At 52.2% G+C, this 26,639-nt stretch overlaps 1 protein-coding gene across 1 annotated transcript in view; it reads left to right on the top strand.

Annotated features, from left to right (window-relative positions):
• PARP1 (poly(ADP-ribose) polymerase 1) overlaps nt 1–24,066 on the top strand; it is a 153,863-nt gene extending 129,797 nt beyond the window's left edge. The window contains exons 20-23 of the mRNA XM_075339063.1: nt 113–240; nt 1,124–1,185; nt 1,354–1,468; nt 23,409–24,066. Coding sequence (XP_075195178.1) covers nt 113–240; nt 1,124–1,185; nt 1,354–1,468; nt 23,409–23,493 — 390 coding nt within the window. The 3' untranslated portion in view covers nt 23,494–24,066. The remainder of the gene's footprint in view (nt 1–112; nt 241–1,123; nt 1,186–1,353; nt 1,469–23,408) is intronic.
• Nucleotides 24,067–26,639: the final 2,573 nt, after the last annotated feature.

Here is a 26,639-nt window from a genome sequence, read left to right on the forward strand (position 1 = left end):
TTTTCATAGAAAGGGGACATCTGTCGACGGCCTTTCTTATTGTTTTACATAGATAAATCTTCAGCCTTTCTTCGGAGGTAACATTCACTCTCGTCTTTGCTTTCTTTTACAGACCGGTTACATGTTCGGTAAGGGTATCTATTTTGCCGACATGGTATCTAAAAGTGCAAACTACTGTCACACAATGCCTAGTAATCCCATCGGCCTGATCCTGCTGGGAGAAGTCGCTCTCGGAAACATGTAAGGAAAATCTAATTTTATTTTTTTAATGAATCGATTGAATCCTTGGGGGGTGGGGGGAACCCTAATGCAGATTGTCTCATCGGTGCATGTACTAGTCATATGCTGTGAGGACATATGTAGATAATGGCTGTCTCGACTGATCCTGGTCTTGTTACCTAGTTGTCCATTCCTCTGCTGCAGAACATCACCTTTTTTCCCCAGTATTGCATCCATGTGTCATTGGGTATGTATAGACAGGACAGGGGCACCTAGGCTGGTCCTCAGTCCCTGCTCTGTCCCTTATCTCGGAGGTAGGCTTGATGGTAGCCAGGTCCGAGCCCCCAGTGTGACCCTAACTCCTGTCCAGGCCCTGATCTTACTCCCCCTCTCTCTCTCTCACACACACTATTGGGGCGGGCTGGAAAACACGACAAAACCCCACAAAATGACACGGACAAGGGAGAACGTAAACTCGTACACGCAGCACTCAAAACACAGGAGAGACAATGTGTACTTGGGGCATTGCAAAAGGGGATGAAGTAACACACAACAGGGGAACGTCCACACCATTCAAAAGTGCAACACAGATCACCATTAACAGGAAAATCACCAAGACCGGGATCGCTGAAGCTATATATAGGGAGGAGGCAGCTGCAACCTGAGCTCTTAGGTCCTGCTCAGCAGTCTGCAGGAATTAACCCCTGCAGAACTGAAGACCAGTGAACCTGAACCAGCCGACACCCGGCTCTGGCTGAACAATCCATAAGCCTCAGGTTGCTTGTCAGGCTTTGTGGTGTGAACAGAGTCTGACGACTCCATGCCAGCAGGTGTGTGCACAGCCGAACACCGCATGACACCATGTGTCTAAACCCTTTCTCTAACCTCTTTTCTTCATTTGCAGGCATGAATTAAAATCTGCTGCTCATATAACAAAACTACCTAAGGGCAAACACAGTGTAAAAGGTGAGTGCTCCTCCACACCCCCATATACAGGTATATAATGTCATGGCCGTATAGACCCAGAATGGCCACATCTGTCCGCACCGTCATTCCTGACCTACAGGTCCAGAAAACTACTTCTTTACCTTCTTATCATTGCGTTTTTTTATTTCTTTTTTTTTTTTTTTATAGGTTTGGGTCGGACGGCGCCGGATCCTGCTGCTACCGTACAACTGGACGGCGTGGACGTCCCTATGGGGAAGAGCTCGGCCTCCAGCATCAGCGACACCAGTCTGCTCTATAACGAGTATCCTTCTTCAGATTAAAGAACAGTTTTCACATCACTTTTTTTTAACCCCTTCATGTCCAAGATCCACTAGCACTTGTTAAAGGGTATTCCCATCTCCAAGATCCTATCCCCAATATGTAGTAGGTGGAATAATAATATTAGCAAATAACTCCAATTAGAAATGTAGTTTCGTTTTCCTTGATTCACTATGTCTCTTATCTCATGTTCAGAGTATTGGAGGACCTTAGGTATCCATAGTTACGACCACGCATATAGTGACAGTCAGTTGCTTGTGGTCGTAACCATGGATACCTAAGGTCCTGCACTGCTCTGAACATGAAGTAATGACATAGCTAATCAGAAGAACTATACTACATGTCTAATTGGAGATATTTGCTAATACTATTATTATTATACCTACTACATATTGGGACAGGATCTCTGAGATGGGAATACCCCTTTAACTCCTTAGATCGCGCTGTCAAACTTTGACCGCACAATCAGGTACACGCCAGCGGGGATCGCGTTGTTCCCTGCCGCAGTCGGTTGCCCCATGACATGAACACGGGGTGCCAATAGGTTGCCATGACAGCGCAGGATCAGATGATGACCCCTGTTGCTGGGATGACTCACTTCCTGTGTAGCCCAGCAGAGCGCAGCAGTCACAGGAGATCAGCATGTCTGCTGAAGCATCGCTCTATTCAGGAGAAGTGATCGGACAGTGCAGTGAAAGTCCCTAGTAACATCTGTAAATATCAATATATATATATATATATATATATATATATAATAATATATATATATATATATATATATATATATATATATATATATATAATATAATGACACACACACACACACACACACACACACACACACACACACACACACACACTTCGGCCCCCTTGAATTTTTCAAACTTTTCCCACATTTCAGGCTTCCAACAAAGATAAAAATGTTAATGTTCTGGTGAAGAATCAACAACAAGTGGACACAATTGTGAGGTTGAACGAAAATTATTGCTTAAAAAAAAAATATAAATAACTGGAAATTGGGGCGTGCAAAATTATTCATCCCCTTTACTTTCAGTGCAGAAAACTCACTCCAGAAGTTGATTGAGGATCTCTGAATGATCCAATGTTGTCCTAAATGACTGATGATGATAAAAATAAGACCCTGTATGTAATCAAGTCTCCGTATAAATGCCCCTGCTCTGTGATAGTCTCAGGGTTCTGTGTAAAGCGCAGAGAGCATCATGAAGACCAAGGAACACAACAGGCAGGTCCGTGATACTGTTGTGGAGAAGTTTAAAGCCGGATTTGGTTACAAAAAGATTTCCAAAACTTTAAACATCCCAAAAAGCACTGTGCAAGCGATCATATTGAAATGAAAGGAGAATCATACCACTGCAAATCTACCAAGACCCGGCCGTCCATCCAAACTGTCATCTCACACAAGAAGAAGACTGATCAGAGATGCAGCCAAGAGGCCCATGATCACTCTGGATGATCTGCAGAGATCTACAGCTGAGGTGGGAGAGTATGTCCATAGGACAACAATCAGTCATACACTGCACAAATCTGGCCTTAATGGAAGAATGGCAAGAAGAAAGCCATTTCTCAAAGATATCCATAAAAAGTGTTGTTTAAAGTTTGCCACAAGCCACCTGGGAGACCCCAAACGTGGAAGAAGGTGCTCTGGTCAGACAAAACCAAAATCCAACTTTCTTCGGCGCTCCATTGGGAGACCCAGACGATTGGGGTGTATAGCACTGCCTCCGGAGGCCACACAAAGCATTACACTAAAAAGTGTAAGGCCCCTCCCCTTCTGGCTATACACCCCCAGTGGGATCACTGGCTCACCAGTTTTCTGCTTTGTGCGAAGGAGGTCAGACATCCACGCATAGCTCCACTGTTTAGTCAGCAGCAGCTGCTGACTATGTCGGATGGAAGAAAAGAGGGCCCATACTAGGGCCCCCAGCATGCTCCCTTCTCACCCCACTTTATGTCGGCGGTGTTTGTTAAGGTTGAGGTACCCATTGCGGGTACGGAGGCTGGAGCCCACATGCTGTTTTCCTTCCCCATCCCCCTGAGGGGCTCTGAGGAAGTGGGATCTTACCGGCCCCCAAGCCCTGAGGCCGGGCTCCATCCACAGACCCATGGAACCTGCTGGATACGGAGCTGGGTACCGTTCAGGGACAAGGCCCTGCGACATTAAGGTACTCTGTGTCCCCGTATGTACAGGCCGCGCACACTCCAGACTTGCTGGGTGTGCTAGTGCGCCGGGGACAGTAGCGCTGCGCGCTGGGGTTACAGTCACTACAGTTTTTCTGAGTGACTTTATGTGTTGGGGACTGCCGCGCCGGCCGCCCCTAGAGCGGCGGCGCAGCTGCGACTTGTAGTGCGCCGGGGACTTAGCGACGACCGTGCTTTTACGACGGCGTCGCTTATAAATTTAGTCCCCGGCTTCTGCGGCCTAGCTCCGCTTCGTTTCCGCCCCCACCCTGTCAATCAGGGCAAGGGAGAGACGCTGTACACTTAATCAGCGCCGAGGGCTGGAGTCTTATTTACATGCTCCAGCCCTCTCACTGAGCACAGTGGGACGCAGGTTTCCCGCTCTTTGTCTGCACACGCCCAGGGCCCGCCCCTCTCCACAGGACGCCGGCAGCCATTCCTCACATGCAGTCTGGCTGGAGAACGGACACAGGCTCTGGGAGACCCAGACAAGGGATTTCTGGCGACCACACACCCGCGTTAAGCGGGCGGTAAGCAGCACTTAAGTGCTGGCCCCACTAGTGCCACAGTGTTATATTTGTGTACTTTTTTCTCTGTACCATATATATCTATATTTTGCACTGTAAGGTCGCTTCTTGGCTGTATACCCCAATTGCTCTGAGGAGACGACAACATGTCATCTGCAAAACGCAAGGGTGCCAAGACACAGGCTGTGAGCGCTGCTTGTGCCGCTTGTGGGGCTGATCTACCGGCAGGTTACAATGACCCCCATTGTGTGCAATGTTCGGTCCCTGTGCCACTTCGTCAGCCGGAGTCTATGGTGGTAGTGGCCCAGGCAGAGTCACCGGTGAACCCTGTCCCGGTGACGGGGACAGAGTTTGCAGTTTTTGCTGACAGGATGTCTGTCACTATGACAAAAATCCTAGAGACCTTGCAGGCCAGGCCAGTTACTCAGTCCATGGACACTGCTGCGGCAATGTTCCCCGGCCCCCCTCAGTTGGAGTTAATCCGTGCTTCGAGGGGGTCCCAGGCATCTCAGCCTGACGGCTCTGATTCAGATGACAGTCCCAGGCAGCCTAAGCGTGCTCGCTGGGAGAGACCCTCCACGTCATCACGCGGATCAGGGTCTCAGCGAGAAGAGTCTCTACATGATGAGACGGAGGAGGGGGATCAGGAGTCTAATCCTGAAACCGCTCTCAATCTGGATACTCCTGATGGTGACGCCATGGTAAATGACCTTATAGGGGCCATCAATAGTCTATTGGAAATTTCTTCAGCGCTCTATTGGGAGACCCAGACGATTGGGGTATAGCTACTGCCCTCTGGAGGCCACACAAAGCACTACATTAAAAGTGCAAGGCCCCTCCCCCTCTGGCTATACCCCCCCCGTGGTATCACGGGTTCTCCAGTTTTAGCTTTGTGTGCGAAGGAGGTCAGACATTCCATGCATAGCTCCACAGATTTTAGTCAGCAGTAGCTGCTGACTATTTCGGATGGAAGAAAAGAGGACACATATAGTGTCCCCAGCATGCTCCCTTCTCACCCCTGGATGGTGTTGTAAGGTTGAGGTACCTATTGCTGGTACAGGGCTGGAGCCTGACATGCTGTTTTCCTTCCACATCCCCTGGTAGGGCTCTGTGGAAGTGGGATCCTGCCGGCCTCTCAGCTCTGACGCCGGGCTCCATCCACAGACCCATTAGAACCTGATGGAGACGGAGCAGGAGTACGATCAGGGACAGGCCCTGCATCATACAGGTACTCTGTGTCCCCGGCAGGCACAGACACACTCCGGGCTGGCTGGGTGTTGTAGTGCGCCGGGGACCGCAACGTTGGAGTTAGTGTCCCTACAGATTACTGGGGGATTGTTTGTGTATGGGAACGCAGCGCCGACCCCCCTCTGGACCGGGCGGCGCTGCTGTGACTTGTGGTGCGCCGGGGATCCGCCGTCCGCGCTTTTACGGCGGCGGCGGTTATAAATTGAGTCCCCGGCTTTTTGGGCCTAGGACGCCGGCAGCTCCGATTCGTTCCCGCCCCCACCCTGTCATTCAGGGTAGGGGAGAGACGCTGTTCGCTAGCAGCGACGAGGGCTGGAGCCTGATTTACATGCTCCAGCCCTCACACTAGGCACAGAGGGAAGCAGGCTTCCCGCTCTTAGCCAGGAACGCCCAGGGCCCGCCCCCCTTCTCTCTCAGGACGCCGGCAGCCATTACATGCAGTCTGGCTGGAGGAAGGACGCAAGGCTCTGGGAGACCTGGACTAGGGGCTATCTGGCGACCACACACCCGCTTTTTAAGCGGGCGGTAAGCGATTTTTCTGTGCTGGTCCCTCTAGTGCCTCACGGTGTATCGGTGTACTGTGTAGGATATAGAGATATTGTATTTCTTGCACTGTGAGGTCGCTTCTGGCTGCATCTCCCAGATCACTCTGTGGAAGCAACAACATGCCATCCTCAAAACGCAAGGCTGCCAAGGCTAGGGCTGTGTATACTGCGGGTGCTGCATGTGGGGCTAATCTACCAGCAGGCTCCGATGACCCCCATTGTGTGCAATGCTCCGACCCGGTGCTGCTTCGCCAGCCGGAGTCAGGAGGGAGAGTGACCCAGGCTGAGACGCCTGTTAGTCCTGCCCCGGTGACAGGGACAGACTTTGCAGTTTTTGCTGATAATATGTCTGTCTCTATGGCAAAAATCCTTGAAACCTTGCAATCTATGCATGGGGCTCAGTCTTTGGGCACGGCGAGGCCTCTGTCCTCAGGTCCCCCTCACTTGGAATTAATCCAGCCCACAGGGGGGTCCCCGGCTTCACAGGCCGAGGATTATGACTCAGATGATAGCCCCAGCCACCCTAAGCGAGCTCGCTGGGAAAGACCCTCGACGTCATCACACTGCTCAGGGTCTCAGCGCAATCAGTCTCCCTGTGATGCGTCTGATGAGAGTGATCAGGAATCCATTCCTGGAACCCCTCTCAACCTGGATACCCCTGATGGGGATGCCATGGTAAACGACCTTATCTCAGCCATCAATAGGCTGTTGGATATTTCTCCCCCAGCCCCTTCAGCAGAAGAGGCGGCTGCGGAGCAGGAGAAGTTTCGTTTCCTTTATCCCAAGCGTAAATTGAGTGCTTTGTTGGATCACGCTGACTTCAGAGAATCAATCCAGAAGCACGACGCTCACCCAGAAAGGCGTTTCTCTAAACGATCTAAAGATACACGTTTCCCTTTCCCCCCTGAGGTGGTCAAGCGCTGGACACAGTGTCCAAAGGTAGACCCCCCGATTTCCAAACTCGCAGCTAGGTCCATAGTTGCAGTGGAGGATGGCGCTTCACTTAAAGATGCCAATGACAGACAGATGGACCTTTGGTTAAAATCTGTCTATGAAGCTATCGGCGCGTCGTTTGCTCCGGCATTCGCAGCCGTATGGGCACTCCAGGCTATTTCAGCTGGCTTAGCAAAAGTGGATGCTATCATACATCCAGCAGTGCCGCAAGTGGCGCACCTTACCACGCAGATGTCGGCGTTTGCGTCTTACGCTATCAATGCGGTCCTAGAATCTACCAGTCGCACCTCAATGGCGTCCGCCAATTCGGTAGTTTTGCGCAGAGCCTTGTGGTTAAAGGACTGGAAAGCAGATGCTGGTTCCAAAAAATGTTTAACCAGTTTGCCTTTATCTAGAGATAGACTGTTTGGCGAGCCATTGGCTGATATCATTAAGCAGTCTAAGGGTAAAGACTCCTCTTTACCACAACCCAGAACAACCAAACCTCAGCAGAAAAAGTGGCAGCAGAGGTTTCAGTCCTTTCGAGGTTCGGGCAAGACACCATTTACCTCGTCCAAAGGGACTCAGAGGACGCAAAGAAACTCAGATTCGTGGCGGGCTCACACGCGCCCCAAGAAAGCAAATGGAGGTACCGCTTCCAAAGCGGCTACCTCATGACTTCCAGCCCCCTCCCTCCGCATCGCCGGTCGGGGGCAGGCTCTCCCGCTTTTCCGGCATTTGGATGTCACAGGTCAAAGACCGGTGGGTGACGGACATTTTGTCTCGCGGGTACAGAATCGAGTTCAATTCTCGTCCTCCAGCTCGGTTCTTCAGAACCTCCCCACATCCAGACCGAGCAGATGCTCTGCTGCAGGCGGTGGGCTCCCTAAGAGCGGAAGGAGTGGTGATCCCAGTCCCTCCTCAGGAACAAGGGCAAGGGTTTTACTCCAATCTCTTTGTGGTTCCAAAAAAGGACGGCTCGTTCCGTCCTGTTCTGGACCTAAAACGGCTCAACAAACATGTGCACGCCAGGAAGTTCCGGATGGAAACCCTGCGTTCTGTCATTGCCTCAATGTCCAGAGGAGACTTCCTTGCCTCAATAGACATCAAAGATGCTTATCTCCACGTGCCAATTGCTACAGAACATCAACGTTTTCTACGTTTTGTGATAGGAGACGACCATTTTCAGTTCGTAGCTCTGCCATTTGGTCTGGCAACAGCCCCACGGGTCTTCACCAAGGTCATGGCGGCGGTGGTAGCAGTCTTGCACTCTCAGGGACACTCGGTGATCCCTTACCTAGACGATTTATTGGTCAAAGCTCCCTCTCAAGAGGCATGTCAGCACAGCCTGAATGCTACGCTGGAGACCCTACAGTCTTTCGGATGGATCATCAACTTTCCAAAGTCGATCCTATCACCGACTCAATCACTAACGTATCTTGGCATGGAGTTTCATACTCTAGCAGCGATAGTGAAGCTTCCGCTGAACAAGCAGCGGTCACTACAGACAGGGGTGCAATCTCTTCTGCAGGGCCAGTTGCATCCCTTGCGGCGCCTCATGCATTTCCTAGGGAAGATGGTGGCAGCCATGGAAGCAGTTCCCTTTGCGCAGTTTCATCTGCGCCCACTTCAATGGGACATTCTCCGCCAATGGGACGGGAAGTCAACGTCCCTGGACAGGAAAGTCTCGCTTTCCCAGACGGCCAAGGACTCCCTACAATGGTGGCTCCTTCCCACCTCATTGTCTCAGGGAAGATCCTTCCTGCCCCCATCCTGGGCAGTAGTCACGACAGATGCGAGTCTGTCAGGGTGGGGAGCAGTATTTCTCCACCACAGGGCTCAGGGGACGTGGACTCCGCAGGAGTCCACCCTTCAGATCAATGTTCTGGAGATCAGAGCAGTGTATCTTGCTCTACTGGCCTTCCAACAGTGGCTGGAAGGAAAGCAGATCCGAATCCAATCGGACAACTCCACAGCGGTGGCATACATCAACCACCAAGGAGGGACGCGCAGTCGGCAAGCCTTCCAAGAAGTCCGGCGCATTCTAATGTGGGTGGAGGACAGAGCATCCACCATATCCGCGGTTCACATCCCAGGCGTAGAAAACTGGGAAGCAGACTTCCTCAGTCGCCAGGGCATGGACGCAGGGGAATGGTCCCTTCACCCGGACGTGTTTCAGGAAATCTGTCGCCGCTGGGGAGTGCCGGACGTCGACCTAATGGCATCCCGGCACAACAACAAGGTCCCGGCATTCATGGCGAGGTCGCGCGATCAAAGAGCTCTGGCGGCAGACGCCTTGGTTCAAGATTGGTCGCAGTTTCAGCTCCCATACGTGTTTCCGCCTCTGGCGCTCTTGCCCAGAGTGCTACGCAAGATCAGATCCGAGTGCAGCCGCATCATACTCGTCGCTCCAGACTGGCCGAGGAGGTCGTGGTATCCGGATCTGTGGCATCTCACGATCGGTCGACCGTGGTCACTGCCAGACCGACCAGACTTACTGTCCCAAGGGCCGTTTTTCCATCAGAATTCTGCGGCCCTGAACCTGACTGTGTGGCCATTGAGTCCTGGATCCTAGCATCTGCAGGATTATCTCAAGGAGTCGTTGCCACAATGAGACAAGCTAGAAAGTCGAATTCGGCTAAGATCTACCACAGAACGTGGAAGATTTTCTTATCCTGGTGCTCTGCTCAGGGAGTGTCTCCCTGGCCATTTGCATTGCCCAAGTTTCTTTCCTTCCTGCAATCGGGGTTAGAAAAGGGCTTGTCGCTCAGCTCCCTTAAAGGGCAAGTTTCGGCACTATCCGTGTTTTTTCAGAAGCGTCTAGCACGTCTTTCTAAGGTGCGCACGTTCCTGCAGGGGGTCTGTCATATTGTGCCCCCGTACAAGCGGCCGTTAGATCCATGGGATCTGAACAGGGTACTAGTTGCTCTCCAGAAGCCGCCCTTCGAGCCTCTGAAGGAAGTTTCCTTTTCTCGGCTGTCACAGAAAGTGGCGTTTCTTGTTGCGATCACATCGCTTCGGCGAGTGTCTGAGCTGGCAGCTCTGTCATCCAAGGCTCCCTTCCTGGTGTTCCACCAGGACAAGGTAGTGCTGCGCCCTATTCCGGAGTTTCTCCCTAAGGTCGTATCCTCTTTTCATCTTAATCAGGATATATCCTTGCCTTCGTTTTGTCCTCATCCGGTTCACCGGTATGAAAAGGACTTACGTTTGCTAGATCTGGTGAGAGCACTCAGAATCTACATTTCCCGCACGGCGCCCATGCGCCGTGCCGATGCACTTTTCTTCAGCGCTCTATTGGGAGACCCAGACGATTGACGATTGGGGTATAGCTACTGCCCTCCGGAGGCCACACAAAGCACTACACTAAAAAGTGCAAGGCCCCTCCCCCTCTGGCTATACCCCCCCGTGGTATCACGGGTTCTCCAGTTTTTAGCTTTGTGTGCGAAGGAGGTCAGACATCCACGCATAGCTCCACAGATTTTAGTCAGCAGTAGCTGCTGACTATTTCGGATGGAAGAAAAGAGGACACATATAGTGTCCCCAGCATGCTCCCTTCTCACCCCTGGATGGTGTTGTAAGGTTGAGGTACCTATTGCTGGTACGGAGGCTGGAGCCCACATGCTGCTTTCCTTCCACATCCCCCTGAGGGGCTCTGAGGAAGTGGGATCCTGCCGGCCTCAAAGCTCTGACGCCGGGCTCCATCCACAGACCCATTTGAACCTGCTGGATGTGGAGCTGGAGTACCGTTCAGGGACATGGCCCTGCACCATTACAGGTACTCTGTGTCCCCGTACACACAGGCACAGCACACTCCAGACTTGCTGGGTGTGCTAGTGCGCCGGGGACAGTAAAGGGTTACAGTCACTGCAGCTTTGCTGAGTGACTTTGTGTTTTGGGAACTACCGCGCCGGACGCTCCGGGAGCGGCGGCGCGGCTGGGACTTGTAGTTCGCCGGGGACTGGGCGCCGACCGCGCTTTTACGGCGGCGGCGCTTATAACTCCAGTCCCCGGCTTCTGCGGCCTAGTGCCGCTTCGTTCCCGCCCCCTCCCTGTCACTCAGGGAAGGGGACAGGCGCTGAGCAATCAGCAGCGCCGAGGGCTGGAGCCTTTTTACATGCTCCAGCCCTCTCACTGCACTCTGTCGGACGCCGGATTCCCGCTCTGCCTTGGGGGCACGCCCACGGCCCGCCCCTACTCACACGAGCTGGGGAAGAAGCCGGCAGCCATTACTGCAGAGCTCGGGGCACCAAGGCAGGACAGTGGCGATCATACACCCGCTTATAGGCGGGCGGTAAGAGGCACACATAGTGCTGACCACGATATAACTGCAGTGTATACATGTGTTGTTTTTAACTACATAGGTCGCTATATGCCCGCTTGGGGAGCGACACATCAGCAGCAGGAAAGCAGGTGTGCTAAGGCACAGGCTTTCCAGGCTGCTTGTATTGCACGACTGAGGTGTTCATTTGTGTTTATGCTTATGTGCTATACATTGCACTGTACAGTCGCTAGTCTTAGCTATATTCTCCTGGAATGGCTAGACTACAGCAGCAGAAAACCAAGGGTGCTGGGGCACAGGTTTTTTTCTATGCTGCTTGTATTGCATGGGCTGCAGTGTGCATTTGTACTTGTGCTTGTATGCTATACATTGCACTGTATGGTCACTCTTCTGGGCTATATTCCCCTAGATGACCAGTCTACAGCAGCAGAAGAGCAGAGGTGCCAGGGCACAGGCTTCTATGCTGCTTGGATTGCATGTGCTGCAGTGTTCATTTGTACTTGTGCTTGTATGCTATACATTGCACTGTAGGGTCACTCTTCTGGGCTATATTCCCCTAGATGACTAGTATACAGCAGCAGAAGAGCAGGGGTGCCAGGGCACAGGCTTCTATGCTGCTTGTATTGCTTGTGCTGCAGTGGTCATTTGTACTTTATGCCTGTATGCTATACATTGCAATGTACGGTCACCAATCTTGGCTATATACTTCTAGATAGCTAGTCGGCAGCGGCAAAAAAAAAAAAAAAAAAAAAAAAAAAAAAAAGCAACACAGTTTTCAGTGCTGTTTTTACTACATGGGATGCTGTTCATGACACCGTCCCATTGTGTGCATGCTCCCCTGTAGCACGTCGTCTGCCGGGGTCTCTAGCACGTCGTCTGCCGGGGCTCTACTAGTTGTGGCCAAAGAAACCTCCTGTCAACCCTGTCCATGGACAGGGACGGAGTAGTCATAATATAGAGACTTGCACCCATGGGCAATCTACTTGAACAAAAGGCAGCTCTTCAGGGCTTTGATACTGACATCGCTCTCAATCCGGATACACCGGGTGGTAACGCCATACGGAATGATCCTATACCGTCCACCAATGGAAGGTTGGATCTTTCTCCCTCAGCTCCCCCAGTGGAGATAGGAGACGAACAGGAGAAGTTCCTTTTCAGTGTCTCACGCAGATATTGAGTATTTTTCTGGCCACGCTGACTTCAGAGAAGCAGTCCAGGAACACCACGCTTACCAGATAAGCGTCTTCTCCAAACGTTTTTAGGATACACGTTATCCCTTTTTTCCCCTGACGTGGTCAGCGCTGGACCCAGGGTCCAAAGGTGGATTCTCCAATCTCCAGGCTTGCATATAGAGCCATAGTTGCACTGGAGATGGGGCTTCACTTCAAGATGCCATTCACAGACAGATGGACTCTGGTTGAAATCTGTCTAGGAGGCTATCGGCGTGTCGGTTGCTCCGGCATCCACAGCCGTATTGGCAACCTAACCTTTTCTGCTGTTCTTGCGCAGCTGACCTTGAGCAGGGACATCTGTACCGCAGAGGCGTCCGTAACCCCGCAATGTCTGCACTGCGACTTACCCTGTTAATGCTGTCCTAAAAGTACAGTCGAGGTTTCGGTCCTTCCCAAGCTCCGGCAGGTCCCAATTGTCCTCGTGCAAAAGGGCTACAAAACCTCAGACGGCCTCAGATTCCGGCCGGGCTCAATCTCGCCCAAGGAAGGCGGTCGGAGGAACCGCTACCAAGGCGGTCTCCTCAGGACTCTCAGCTCTCTCTCTCTCTCTCCGCATCCGCGGCTGATGGCAGACTCCCCCGCCTTTGGCGACATTTAGCTGCCACAGGTCACAGACCGGTGGGTGACGGACATTGTGCTCACGTGCACAGGACAGTGTTCTGTTCTCGTCCTCCGACTCCATTCTTCAGAACGGCCCCACCTCTCCACCGAGCAGATGCCCTGCTGCAGGCGGTGGACGCTCTAAGAGCAGAAGGAGTGGTGATCCCTGTCCCCCCTCAGGAACGAGGGCGAGGGTTTGTACTCCAATCTCTTTGTGGCTCCAAAAATGGACGGTTCCTTCCGTCCTGTTCTGGTTCTGAAACTGCTCAACGAGCATGCGAACGCCAGGCGGTTCCGGATGGGATCCCTCCGATCCGTCATTGCCTCAATGTCTCGAGGAGACTTCCTTGCCTCAACAGACATCAAAGATGCCTATCTCCACGTGCCAATTGCTACGGAGCACCAACGTTTTCTACGTTTTGTGATAGGAGACGAACATCTTCTGTTCGTAGCTCTGCCATTCAGTCTGGCGACAGCCCCACGGGTGGGCACCAAGGTCATGGCAGCAGTGGTAGCAGTCTTGCACTCTCACGGACACCCGGTGATTCCGTACTTGGACGATCTACTCGTCAAAGCAACCTCCCTCGAGGCATGCCAACGTAGCCTGAAGGTTACGCTGGAGACTCTCCAGACTTTCGGGTGGATCATCAATTTGGCAAGGTCAAATCTGTCTCCGACTCAATCACTAACGTATCTCGGCATGGAGTTTCATACTCTATCAGCCATAGTGAAGCTTCCGCTGAACCAGCAGCGTTCACTGCGGACAGAGGTGCAGTCTCTCCTTCAAGGCCAGTCGCACCCCTTAAGGCGCCTCATGCACTTCCTAAGGAAGATGGTGGCAGCCATCGAGGCAGTTCTCTTTGCGCAGTTTCATCTGCGCCAACGGCAATGGGACATTCTCCGCCAATGGGATGGGCAGTCAACCTCCCTGGACGGGAAGTCTCCCTTTCCCTGACGGCCGAGGACTCTCTGCAATAGTGGCTTATTCCCACCTCATTGCCATAGCCCCCATCCTGGGCAGTGGTCACGACAGATACGAGTCTGTCAGGGTGGGGAGCAGTTTGTCTCCGCCACATGGCTCAGGGGACGTGGACTCAGCAGGAGTCCACCCTTCAGTTCGATGTGCTGGAAATCGAGGCAGGGTATCTTACCCTATTAGCTTTCCAAAAGTGGCTAGAAGGGAGCAGATCCGAATCCAGTCGGACATCTCCACAGCGGTGGCATACATCAACCACCAAGGAGGGACACGCAGTCAGCAGCCTTCCAGGAAGTCCGGCGAATCCTCATGTGGGTGGAGGACACAGCATCCACCATATCCGCAGTTCACATCCCGGGCGTAGAAAACTGGGAAGCAGGCTTCCTCAGTCGCCAGGGCATGGACGCGGGGGAATGGTCCCTTCACCAGGACGTGTTTCAGGAAATCTGTTGCCGCTGGGGGGGGGGCCGGACGTCGACCTAATGGCGTCTCGGCACACCAACAAGGTCCCGGCATTTAGGGCACGATCGCGCGATCACAGAGCTCTGGCGGCAGACGCCTTAGTGCAAGATTGGTCGCAGTTCCGGCTCACATATGTGTTTCCACCTCTGGCACTCTTGCCCAGAGTACTGCGCAAAAATCAGATCCGATTGCAGCCGCGTCATACTCGTCGCACCAGACTGGCCGAGGAGATCGTGGTACCCGGATCTGTGGCATCTCACGGTCGGCCGACCGGGGTCACTACCAGACCGACCAGACTTACTGTCTCAAGGGCCGTTTTCTCCATCGGAATTCTGCGGCCCTGAACCTGACTGTGTGGCTTGTGTGTCCTGGATACTAGCGTCTTCAGGATTATCCCAAGGGGTCGTTGCCACCATGAGACAGGCTAGGAAGCCCACGTCTGCTAAGATCTACCACAGAACGTGGAAGGTTTTCTTAATCTGGTGCTCTACTCAGGGAGTGTCTCCCTGGCCATTTGCATTGCCTATCTTTCTTTCCTTCCTACAATAGGAGTTAGAAAAGGGCTTGTCGCTAGACTCCCTCAAAGGGCAAGTCTCAGCACTATCCGTGTTTTTTCAGAAGCGTCTAGCACGTCTTTCTAAGGTGCGCACGTTCCCGCAGGGGGTTTGTCATATCGTACCCCCGTACAAGCGGCCGTTGGATCCATGGGATCTGAACAGGGTTCTAGTTGCTCTCCAGAAGCCGCCTTTCGAGCCTCTGAAGGAAGTTTCCTTTTCTCGCCTGTCACAGAAGGTGGCGTTTCTCGTTGCGATCACATCGCTTCGGCGAGTGTCTGAGCTGGCAGCTCTGTGATCCAAGGCTCCCTTCCTGGTGTTTCACCAGGACAAGGTAGTGCTGCGCATCATTCCGGAGTTTCTCCCTAAGGTAGTATCCTCGTTTCATCTTAATCAGGATATCTCCTTACCGTCCTTTTGCACTCATCCGGTTCACCGGTATGAGAATGATTTACGTTTGCTAGATCTGGTGAGAGCACTCAGAATCTACATTTCACGCACGGCGCCCGTACGCCGTTCCGATGCTCTTGTCGCTGGTACGCGCAAGAGGTTGCAGGCTTCTAAAGCCACCCTGGCTCGATGGATCAAAGAACCAATTCTGGAAGCCTACCGTTTTGCAGGGCTTCCGGTTCTTTCAGGGCTGAAAGCCCATTCAACCAGAGCCGTGAGTGCGTCCTGGGCGCTACGACACCAGGCTTCGGCTCAACAGGTGTGCCAGGCAGCTACCTGGTCGAGTCTGCACACTTTCACCAAACATTATCAGGTGCATACCTATGCTTCGGCGGATGCCAGCTTAGGTAGAAGAGTCCTGCAGGCGGCAGTGACATCCCCGTAGGGGAGGGCTGTTTTGCAGCTCTAACATGAGGTATCTCTTTACCCACCCAGGGACAGCTTTTGGACGTCCCAATCGTCTGGGTCTCCCAATAGAGCGCTGAAGAAGAAGGGAATTTTGTTACTTACCGTAAATTCCTTTTCTTCTAGCTCTTATTGGGAGACCCAGCACCCGCCCTGTTGTCCTTCGGGATTTCTTGGTTGTTTGCGGGTACACATGTTGTTCATGTTGAACGGTTTTTCAGTTCTCCGACGTTATTCGGAGTTAATTTGTTTAAACCAGTTATTGGCTTCCTCCTTCTTGCTTTGGCACTAAAACTGGAGAACCCGTGATACCACGGGGGGGTATAGCCAGAGGGGGAGGGGCCTTGCACTTTTTAGTGTAGTGCTTTGTGTGGCCTCCGGAGGGCAGTAGCTATACCCCAATCGTCAATCGTCTGGGTCTCCCAATAAGAGCTAGAAGAAAAGGAATTTACGGTAAGTAACAAAATTCCCTTCTTTTGTCCTTGTCGCTGGTCCGCGCAAGGGGTTGCAGGCTTCTAAAGCCACCCTGGCTCGATGGATCAAAGAACCAATTCTAGAGGCCTACCGTTCTGCGGGGCTTCCGGTTCCTTCAGGGCTAAAAGCCCACTCAACCAGAGCCGTGGGTGCGTCCTGGGCATTACGTCACCAGGCTTCGGCTCAACAGGTGTGCCAGGCAGCTACCTGGTCCAGTCTGCACACTTTCACCAAGCATTATCAGGTGCATACCTATGCTTCGGCGGATGCCAGCTTAGGTAGAAGAGTCCTGCAGGCGGCAGTGACACCCCCGTAGGGGAGGGCTGTTTTGCAGCTCTAACATGAGGTATTTCTTTACCCACCCAGGGACAGCTTTTGGACGTCCCAATCGTCTGGGTCTCCCAATAGAGCGCTGAAGAAGAAGGGAATTTTGTTACTTACCGTAAATTCCTTTTCTTCTAGCTCTTATTGGGAGACCCAGCACCCGCCCTGTTGTCCTTCGGGATGTTTTTTTGTTGTTTGCGGGTACACATGTTGTTCATGTTGAACGGTTTTTCAGTTCTCCGATGTTATTCGGAGTTAATTTGTTTAAACCAGTTATTGGCTTCCTCCTTCTTGCTTTGGCACTAAAACTGGAGAACCCGTGATACCACGGGGGGGGTATAGCCAGAGGGGGAGGGGCCTTGCACTTTTAATGTAGTGCTTTGTGTGGCCTCCAGAGGGCAGTAGCTATACCCCAATCGTCTGGGTCTCCCAATAAGAGCTAGAAGAAAAGGAATTTACGGTAAGTAACAAAATTCCCTTCTTCTCCCCCTGCCCCTTCTGCAGAAGAGGCAGCTGCACAGCAGGAGAAGTTCCATTTCAGGTATCCCAAGCGTAAACTGAGTACTTTTCTGGACCACGCTGACTTCAGAGAATCAGTCCAGAAACACCATGCTTACCCAGATAAGCGTTTCTCCAAACGTCTTAAGGATACACGTTATCCCTTTCCCCCTGACGTGGTCAAACGCTGGACCCAGTGTCCAAAGGTGGATCCCCCAATCTCCAGGCTTGCAGCTAGATCCATAGTTGCAGTGGAAGATGGGGCTTCACTTAAAGATGCCAATGACAGACAGATGGACCTTTGGTTAAAGTCTGTCTATGAAGCTATCGGCGCGTCGTTTGCTCCAGCATTCGCGGCCGTGTGGGCACTACAAGCTATTTCAGCTGGCCTGGCACAGGTGGACTCTATCATATGTCCAGCAGTGCCGCGAGTAGCGTCCCTAACCTCGCAAATGTCTGCGTTTGCGACTTACGCTATCAACGCTGTCCTGGACTCTACAAGCCGTACCTCAATTGCGTCTGCCAACTCTGTTGTCTTGCGCAGAGCCTTGTGGTTAAAGGAATGGAAAGCGGATTCTGCTTCCAAAAAATGTTTAACCAGCTTGCCACTATCTGTAGATAGACTGTTTGGTGAACAATTGGCTGAAATCATTAAGCAATCCAAGGGTAAGGACTCCTCCTTACCCCAGCCCAGATCAAGCAAACCTCAACAGAGGAAGTGGCAGTCGAGGTTTCGGTCCTTTCGAGGCTCCGGCAAGACCCAATTCTCCTCGTCCAAAGGGACTCAGAAGGAGCAAAGGAGCTCAGATTCCTGGCGGGCTCATTCACGCCCCAAGAAAGCAACCGGAGGAACCGCTTCCAAGGCGGCTGCCTCATGACTTTCGGCCTCATCCCTCCGCATCCTCGGTCGGTGGCAGGCTCTCCCGCTTTTGCGACATTTGGCTGCCACAGGTCAAAGACCGGTGGGTAACAGACATTTTGTCTCACGGGTACAGGATAGAATTCAGTTCTCGTCCTCCGCCTCGGTTCTTCAGAACCTCCCCATATCCCGACCGAGCAGATGCCCTTCTGCAGGCGGTGTGCTCACTAAAAGCAGAAGGAGTGGTGATCCCTGTTCCTCTGCAGGAACAAGGGCAAGGTTTTTACTCCAATCTCTTTGTGGTTCCAAAAAAGGACGGCTCGTTTCGTCCTGTTCTGGACCTAAAGCTGCTCAACAAGCATGTGAACGCCAGGCGGTTCCGGATGGAATCCCTCCGCTCCGTCATTGCCTCAATGTCTCAAGGAGATTTCCTTGCATCAATAGACATCAAGGATGCTTATCTCCACGTGCCGATTGCTACAGAGCACCAACGTTTTCTACGTTTCGTGATAGGAGACGACCATCTCCAGTTCGTAGCTCTGCCATTTGGTCTGGCGACAGCCCCACGGGTTTTCACCAAGGTCATGGCGGCAGTGGTAGCAGTCTTGCATTCTCAGGGACATTCGGTGATCCCTTACTTAGACGATCTACTTGTCAAAGCACCCTCTCAAGAGGCATGCCAACACAGCCTGAATGTTGCGCTGGAGACTCTCCAGACTTTCGGGTGGATCATCAACTTTTCAAAGTCCAACCTGGCACCGACTCAATCACTAACGTATCTTGGCATGGAGTTTCATACTCTCTCAGCGATAGTGAAGCTTCCGCTGGACAAGCAGCGGTCACTACAGACAGGGGTGCAGTCTCTCCTTCAGGGTCAGTCGCACCCCTTAAGGCGCCTCATGCACTTCCTAGGGAAGATGGTGGCAGCAATGGAGGCAGTCCCGTTCGCGCAGTTTCATCTGCGCCCACTTCAATGGGACATTCTCCGCCAATGGGACGGGAAGACAACTTCCCTAGACAGGAAAGTCTCCCTTTCTCAGACAGCCAAGGACTCTCTGCAATGGTGGCTTCTTCCCACCTCATTATCACAGGGAAGATCATTCCTGCCCCCATCCTGGGCAGTGGTCACGACAGACGCGAGTCTGTCAGGGTGGGGAGCAGTTTTTCTCCACCACAGGGCTCAAGGGACGTGGACTCAGCAGGAGTCCACGCTTCAGATCAATGTTCTGGAAATCAGGGCAGTGTATCTTGCCCTATTAGCCTTCCAGCAGTGGCTGGAAGGAAAGCAGATCCGAATTCAGTCGGACAACTCCACAGCGGTGGCATACATCAACCACCAGGGAGGGACACGCAGTCGGCAAGCCTTCCAGGAAGTCCGGCGGATTCTGTTGTGGGTGGAGGACAGAGCTTCCACCATATCAGCAGTTCACATCCCGGGCGTAGAAAACTGGGAAGCAGACTTCCTCAGTCGCCAGGGCATGGACGCAGGGGAATGGTCCCTTCACCCGGACGTGTTTCAGGAAATCTGCCGCCGCTGGGGGGTGCCGGACGTCGACCTAATGGCGTCTCGGCACAACAACAAGGTCCCGACCTTCATAGCGCGGTCTCGCGATCAAAAAGCTCTGGCGGCAGACGCCTTAGTGCAAGATTGGTCGCAGTTCCGGCTCCCTTATGTGTTTCCACCTCTGGCACTCTTGCCCAGAGTGTTACGCAAGATCAGATCCGATTGCGGCCGCGTCATACTCGTCGCCCCAGACTGGCCGAGGAGGTCGTGGTACCCGGATCTGTGGCATCTCACGGTCGGCCAACCGTGGGCACTACCAGACCGTCCAGACTTACTGTCCCAAGGGCCGTTTTTCCATCGGAATTCTGCGGCCCTGAACCTGACTGTGTGGCCATTGAGTCCTGGATCCTAGCGTCTTCAGGATTACCCCAAGGGGTCGTGGCCACCATGAGACAGGCTAGGAAGTCCACTTCTGCTAAGATCTACCACAGAACGTGGAAGATTTTCTTATCCTGGTGCTCTGCACAAGGAGTATCCCCCTGGCCATTCGCGTTACCTGTCTTTCTTTCCTTCCTGCAATCTGGGTTGGAAAAGGGCTTGTCGCTCGGCTCCCTTAAAGGGCAAGTCTCGGCACTATCCGTGTTTTTTCAGAAGCGTCTAGCACGACTTTCTCAGGTGCGCACGTTCCTGCAGGGGGTGTGTCATATCGTACCTCCGTACAGGCGGCCGTTAGATCCGTGGGATCTAAACAAGGTCCTTGTTGCTCTCCAGAAGCCGCCTTTCGAGCCTCTGAGGGATGTGTCACTTTCTCGACTCTCACAGAAAGTGGCCTTTCTGGTAGCGGTCACGTCTCTTCGGAGAGTGTCTGAACTAGCAGCGCTGTCATGCAAAGCTCCTTTCCTGGTGTTCCACCAGGACAAGGTAGTGCTGCGCCCCATTCAGGAGTTTCTCCCTAAGGTGGTATCCTCTTTTCATCTTAATCAGGATATCTCCTTGCCTTCCTTTTATCCGCATGCAGTTCATCGGTATGAAAAGGATCTGCATTTGTTGGATCTGGTGAGAGCACTCAGAATCTACATTTCCCGCACGGCGCCCCTGCGCCGCTCGGATGCACTCTTTGTCCTTGTCGCTGGTAAGCGCAAGGGGTCGCAGGCTTCCAAGGCCACCCTGGCTCGATGGATCAAAGAACCAATTCTTGAAGCCTACCGTTCTGCTGGGCTTCCGGTTCCATCAGGGCTGAAGGCCCATTCTACCAGAGCCGTGGGTGCGTCCTGGGCATTACGACACCAGGCTACGGCTCAACAGGTGTGCCAGGCAGCTACCTGGTCGAGTCTGCACACTTTCACCAAACATTATCAGGTGCATACCTATGCTTCGGCGGACGCCAGCCTAGGTAGAAGAGTCCTGCAGGCGGCAGTTGCCTCCCCGTAGGGGAGGGCTGTCTTTGCAGCTCTAACATGAGGTATTTCTTTACCCACCCAGGGACAGCTTTTGGACGTCCCAATCGTCTGGGTCTCCCAATGGAGCGCCGAAGAAGGGAATTTTGTTACTTACCGTAAATTCCTTTTCTTCTAGCTCCTATTGGGAGACCCAGCACCCGCCCTGTTGTCCTTCGGGATTTTTGGTTGTTTTTCGGGTACACATGTTGTTCATGTTGAACGGTTTTCAGTTCTCCGACGTTACTTCGGAGTGAATTTGTTTAAACCAGTTATTGGCTTTCCTCCTTCTTGCTTTTGCACTAAAACTGGTGAGCCAGTGATCCCACTGGGGGTGTATAGCCAGAAGGGGAGGGGCCTTACACTTTTTAGTGTAATGCTTTGTGTGGCCTCCGGAGGCAGTGCTATACACCCCAATCGTCTGGGTCTCCCAATAGGAGCTAGAAGAAAAGGAATTTACGGTAAGTAACAAAATTCCCTTCATTTGGGCACAATGCCAAATTATATGTTTGGCGTAAAAGCAACACAGCTCATCACCCTGAACACACCATCCCCACTGTCAAACATGGTGGTGGCAGCATCATGGTTTGGGCCTGATTTTCTTCTGCAGGGACAGGGAAGATGGGTAAAATTGATGGGAAGATGGATGGAGCCAAATACAGGACCATTCTTCAAGAAAACCTGTTGGAGTCTGCAAAAGACCTGAGACTGGGACGGAGATTTGTCTTCCAACAAGACAATGATCCCAAACATAAAGCAAAATGTACAATGGAATGGTTCACAAATAAACGTATCCAGGTGTTAGAATGACCAAGTCACAGTCCAGACCTGAACCCAATCGAGAATCTGTGGAAAGAGCTGAAAACTGCTGTTCACAAACGCCTCCATCCAACCTCACTCAGCTCCAGCTGTTTGCAAAGGAAGAATGGGCGAGAATTTCAGCCTCTCCATGTGCAAAACTGATAGGGACATACCCCAAGCGACTGCAGCTGTAATCACAGCAAAAGGGGGCGCTACAAAGTATTAACTTACAGGGGATGTATAATATTGCACGCCCCAATTTTCAGTTTATTTTTTCCAAAAGTTTAAAATAAGCAATAAATTTCGTTCAACTTCACAATTGTGTCACTTGTTGTTGATTCTTCACCAGAACATTAACATTTTATCTTTATGTTTGAAGCCTGAAATGTGGGAAAAGGTTGAAAAATTCAAAGGGGCTGAATACTTTCACAAGGCACTGTAGATATATATAAAATTTTTCATAAACCGCTCTGGCAAAAATTAAGAGACCACTGCAAAATTTTCAGTTTTTCTGATTTTTCTCTTTATATTTTTGAGTGACATGTACATTGTTCTTTTATTCTATAAACTACTGACGACGTCTCCGAATTTCCAAGCAATAAATTTTCTATTTATTTTCTGAAAATGGGAAATGGTGAAAATAACAGAACAATGCACAGAATGCACAGCGCTTTCACACCTCAAATAATGCAAAAAAACCAAGTTCATAATCACTTAGAAACAACAATACTAATAATGTTTTATCTCAGGAAGATTCAGAAATCAATATTTTGTGGAATAACCATGATTGTTAATCCCAGCTTTCATGCGTCTTGGCTGCTTTCCACCAGTCTGTCACACTGCTTTTTCGGTGATTTTATGCCACTCCTGGTGAAAAAATGTAAGCAGTTCTTCTTTGTTTGATGGCTTGTGACTATCCATCCTCCTCTTGATTACATTCCAGAGGTTTTCAATGGGGTTCAGGTCTGGAGATTGGGCTGGCCATGACATTGTTTTGATGTGGTGGTCCTTCATCCACACATTGATTGACCTAGCTGTGTGGCATGGCGCATTGTCCTGCTGTAAAACCAGTCCTCAGAGTTTGGGAACATTGCCTGAGCAGAAGGAAGCAGCTGTTTTTCCAGGATAACCTTGTATGCGGCTTGAGTCATACGTCCTTCGCAAAGTTTAATCTGCCCAATTGGACCAGAGAGGACTAGAGTAAGATAATTTTCAGCTTTACACAACGCCTGGTTGTCTGATGGTTAGACGGAGACCTGGAGAGGCGTACAAGACCTGGAGAGGCGTACAAGACCTGGGGAGGCGTACAAGACCTGGAGAGGCGTACAAGACCTGGAGAGGCGTACAAGCCAGTGTCTTGCGCCCACTGTGAAACCTGGTGGAGGATCGGTGATGATCTGGGGAGGCTTCAGCAAGGCTGGAATTGGGCAGATTAAACTTTGCAAAGGACGTATGAATCAAGCAAGCAGAGATCTTGAAAATAGTAAAACATTAAGTTTATTAAATCAATCCCAGCTTATTGCATAATTTTATTTTCTATCTCCTATTAGCGTCTTAAGCTCGTCGCTGCCGTCCAGATCTTGTTTTTTTTTTCTGCCTTAACTTTCCCCCTTTCAGATATATTGTTTATGACATCGCCCAAGTGAATCTGAAGTATCTGCTGAAGCTGAAGTTCAACTACAAAGGGGGGATGATGTGGTGATCCAGCGGCCCCTCTATAGATGACGCTTCACGGGACGTCCCCCGCAGATCTCACTCCCTTATTCCCACACTGGCCTGCAGGGGGCGATAGTAAACATGCACTGATAATCCCGCCTGCTTCCCAACTTTTAGGTCTTCTTATATTGAGACCCGTTAAATCACAAATTTTGGGTTCGGCCGTTCAAATGTAGCCTACGGTCGCAACCCACAGTTTTAATTTCCCATTCGTGTGACTTACAGGCCCGGTAAGTTCTGCTCCCCGCCCAGATGCTGGCCCCGTATAATACCGAGAGCGCGCCGATCTGGACAATTATAGATCTGTTCTTCTAATTTGATCTTCCAATTTTTTTTATTTTTTTTTTCCCCAAAATTTAATTTTTTTTTTTTCTCAAATGTTTTCAAACTTGGAAAAAAAAGTATTAAAAAATAAACGTTATTTTTTGTTTTGTAAGGACTGAGCTGTTTTTTTTTTCTAAATTGCTGATGTTTTAGTGACTTTGCCTAATGAAGCTGCGTCCACCTTGTATTTTCAGGATGATGGATGTAAAATAAAGCCGCTCTTTTCCTCCTTGAATCGCTTCTTTGCTGTTTTTTTTTTTTTGGGGTTTTTTTCTTTTTAATTTCTGATAATTCTTGGTGGTTTGTGATATTTGGGGTGCAACAAAGCCCAAAATTTACAGCATAAGATGTGTCCTAAAAAAAAAATCATTGGATTTTTCAGGGTTCCTCCGGAGTGCAACAGCCCCCTTGTCTTGCCGTCTGGTGCTCCTGCTGGTGATGTCTGTCGTGAACGGTCTGATACAAAGATCTGGCTGTCCGGATGTGACTTGTCAGGAGCCGAATCCCCAGTGAGGGCCACTAAATTCTCCCACCGGCTCTCACTGGGCGTAAAATGTTGGTGCTTGGTGGGCAAAACCCACCCCATTGCCCCATTGTCAGTGGGTGGGGTTTAGCCGCGGGTGGGTGGGGTTTCGGCGGCGTTAACACAAACATAAATATGTTCATATGTGGTGGACACCTATTTAATAGGGAGCCATGAGCGAAAAGACATGAAAAGCTGGCTCTTCTTGGTGAGCGGAGCTGTGGGAATCGGATCACCAAAAAGAGCCGGACTGCCCATCACTAGCTCCCTGACTTGTCACCGGGTGCGCAGCGGTTCCCTGTATTGTGTCGAACGGTGCTCCTGGTGTGTGGCGGCACCCTGCCTTGTCGCCTGCTTTTCCCGTTGTGCGGTGCTCCCAGTCTTGCCTCTGGGTGTTTCCGGTGTGAGGCAAGTTCCTGTGCTCCTCTTGTTCGGCGGCTTCCAGTCTTGTTGTCGGGTGCTCCTTGTGCGCGGTGGCTCCCTGTCTTAGCACCGGGTTATCCCTGCGCCGTGACTCCCTGTCTTGGCACTGGGTGCTCCTGGTGCAGCTCCCTGTCTTGGCGCCGGGTGCTCCCGGTGCAGCTCCCTGTCTTGGCGCCGGGTGCTCCCGCTGCGGCTCCTTCTCTTGGCGCCGGGTGCTCCCGCTGCGGCTCCCTCTCTTGGCGCCGGGTGCTCCCGCTGCGGCTCCCTCTCTTGGCGCCGGGTGCTCCCGATGCGGCTCCCTGTCTTGGCGCCGGGTGCTCCCGATGCGGCTCCCTGTCTTGGCGCCGGGTGCTCCCGATGCGGCTCCCTGTCTTGGCGCCGGGTGCTCCCGATGCGGCTCCCTGTCTTGGCGCCGGGTGCTCCCGATGCGGCTCCCTGTCTTGGCGCTGGGTGCGCCCAGTGCGAGGCGGCTTCCTGTCTTGGCGCTGGGTCTCTGTCTTGGTGCTGAGTGCTCCCGCTGTGGGGCGACTGCTTTGGCGCCGGGTGCTCCCAGTACAGGTTGGCTCCCTGTCATGGCGCCAGGTGCTCCCGGTGTGGGGTTGCTCCCTGTCTTGGAACCGGGTCCCTGTCTTTGCATCGGGTTCTCTCGCTGCAGGGCGGCTCTCTGTCTTGGTGGGCGCCAGGTTCTCTCGCTGCAGCGCGGCTGTCTTTGAGCCAGGTTCTCCCGGTATGGGGCGGCTCCCTATCTTGGGGCCAGGTGTCCAAAGAAGTAGGATAGGAGTAATCGACAATCAACAGGGTGATCGTGCCAAGGGCTGGTTGATGTGTTGGGGAGGGAGGGCCATGTCTGCTGCGCTCCCACAGAATGTCCCTACTTCTTGGTAAATGTCCTTCCGCTGGTGATGGGGTGGTCTTCGGAGCCACCTGTGTATGGGGCTGTGCAGTCACTGCGCTCTGCGGAGTCCGGGCTTCCAGGAGTCAGGTAGGTGGGGCCACATTCAATCAGCCGGCGGTGCAATGTGGCTGGTGGGGGTTATATGGTCATCAGGGGCGTAACTACCGCAGTCGCAGAGGTTGCGACCGGGCCCGGCAACTTAGGGGCCCGTGGCCGCCCGGCAGATCAGCAGCCAGCTCCTTTCTGTGAGAGGAGCTGCGCTGATCTGGCGCAGACGATGCGGCCGCTGTATGACCTGGTGCCGCCGCTGACACCGGGTCGACAGCTGTTCTCAGAGCGCAGGATGGGAGGACGCAGACGGCAGCAGCAGGGGAATATGGAGAGGTGAGGATGGAGCAGCGGGGAATCGAGAGCGGTAAGAACTTTTTCTTCGGCGCTCTATTGGGAGACCCAGACGATTGGGTGTATAGCACTGCCTCCGGAGGCCACACAAAGCAATTACACTAAAAAGTGTAAGGCCCCTCCCCTTCTGGCTATACACCCCCAGTGGGATCACTGGCTCACCAGTTTTCTGCTTTGTGCGAAGGAGGTCAGACATCCACGCATAGCTCCACTGTTTTGTAGTCAGCAGTAGCTGCTGGCTATATCGGATGGAAGAAAAGAGGGCCCATATGGGGCCCCCAGCATGCTCCCTTCTCACCCGCGGTGGTGCTTGTAAGGTTGAGGTACCTATTGCTGGTACAGAGGCTGGAGCCCACATGCTGTTTTCCTTCCACATCCCCTGGAGGGCTCTGTGGAAGTGGGATCTTGCCGGCCCCCAAGCCCTGGGGCCGGGCTCCATCCACAGACCCAGAGAACCTGCTGGATTTGGAGCGGGAGTGCCGTTCAGGGACAAGGCCCTGCAACTTTCAGGTACTCTGTGTCCCCGGCAGGCACGGACACTCTCAAGGCTTGCTGAGCGTTATAG

The sequence above is a fragment of the Anomaloglossus baeobatrachus genome, chromosome 3, assembly GCF_048569485.1.
Source record: "Anomaloglossus baeobatrachus isolate aAnoBae1 chromosome 3, aAnoBae1.hap1, whole genome shotgun sequence".
NCBI classification, from domain to species: Eukaryota; Metazoa; Chordata; class Amphibia; order Anura; family Aromobatidae; genus Anomaloglossus; species Anomaloglossus baeobatrachus.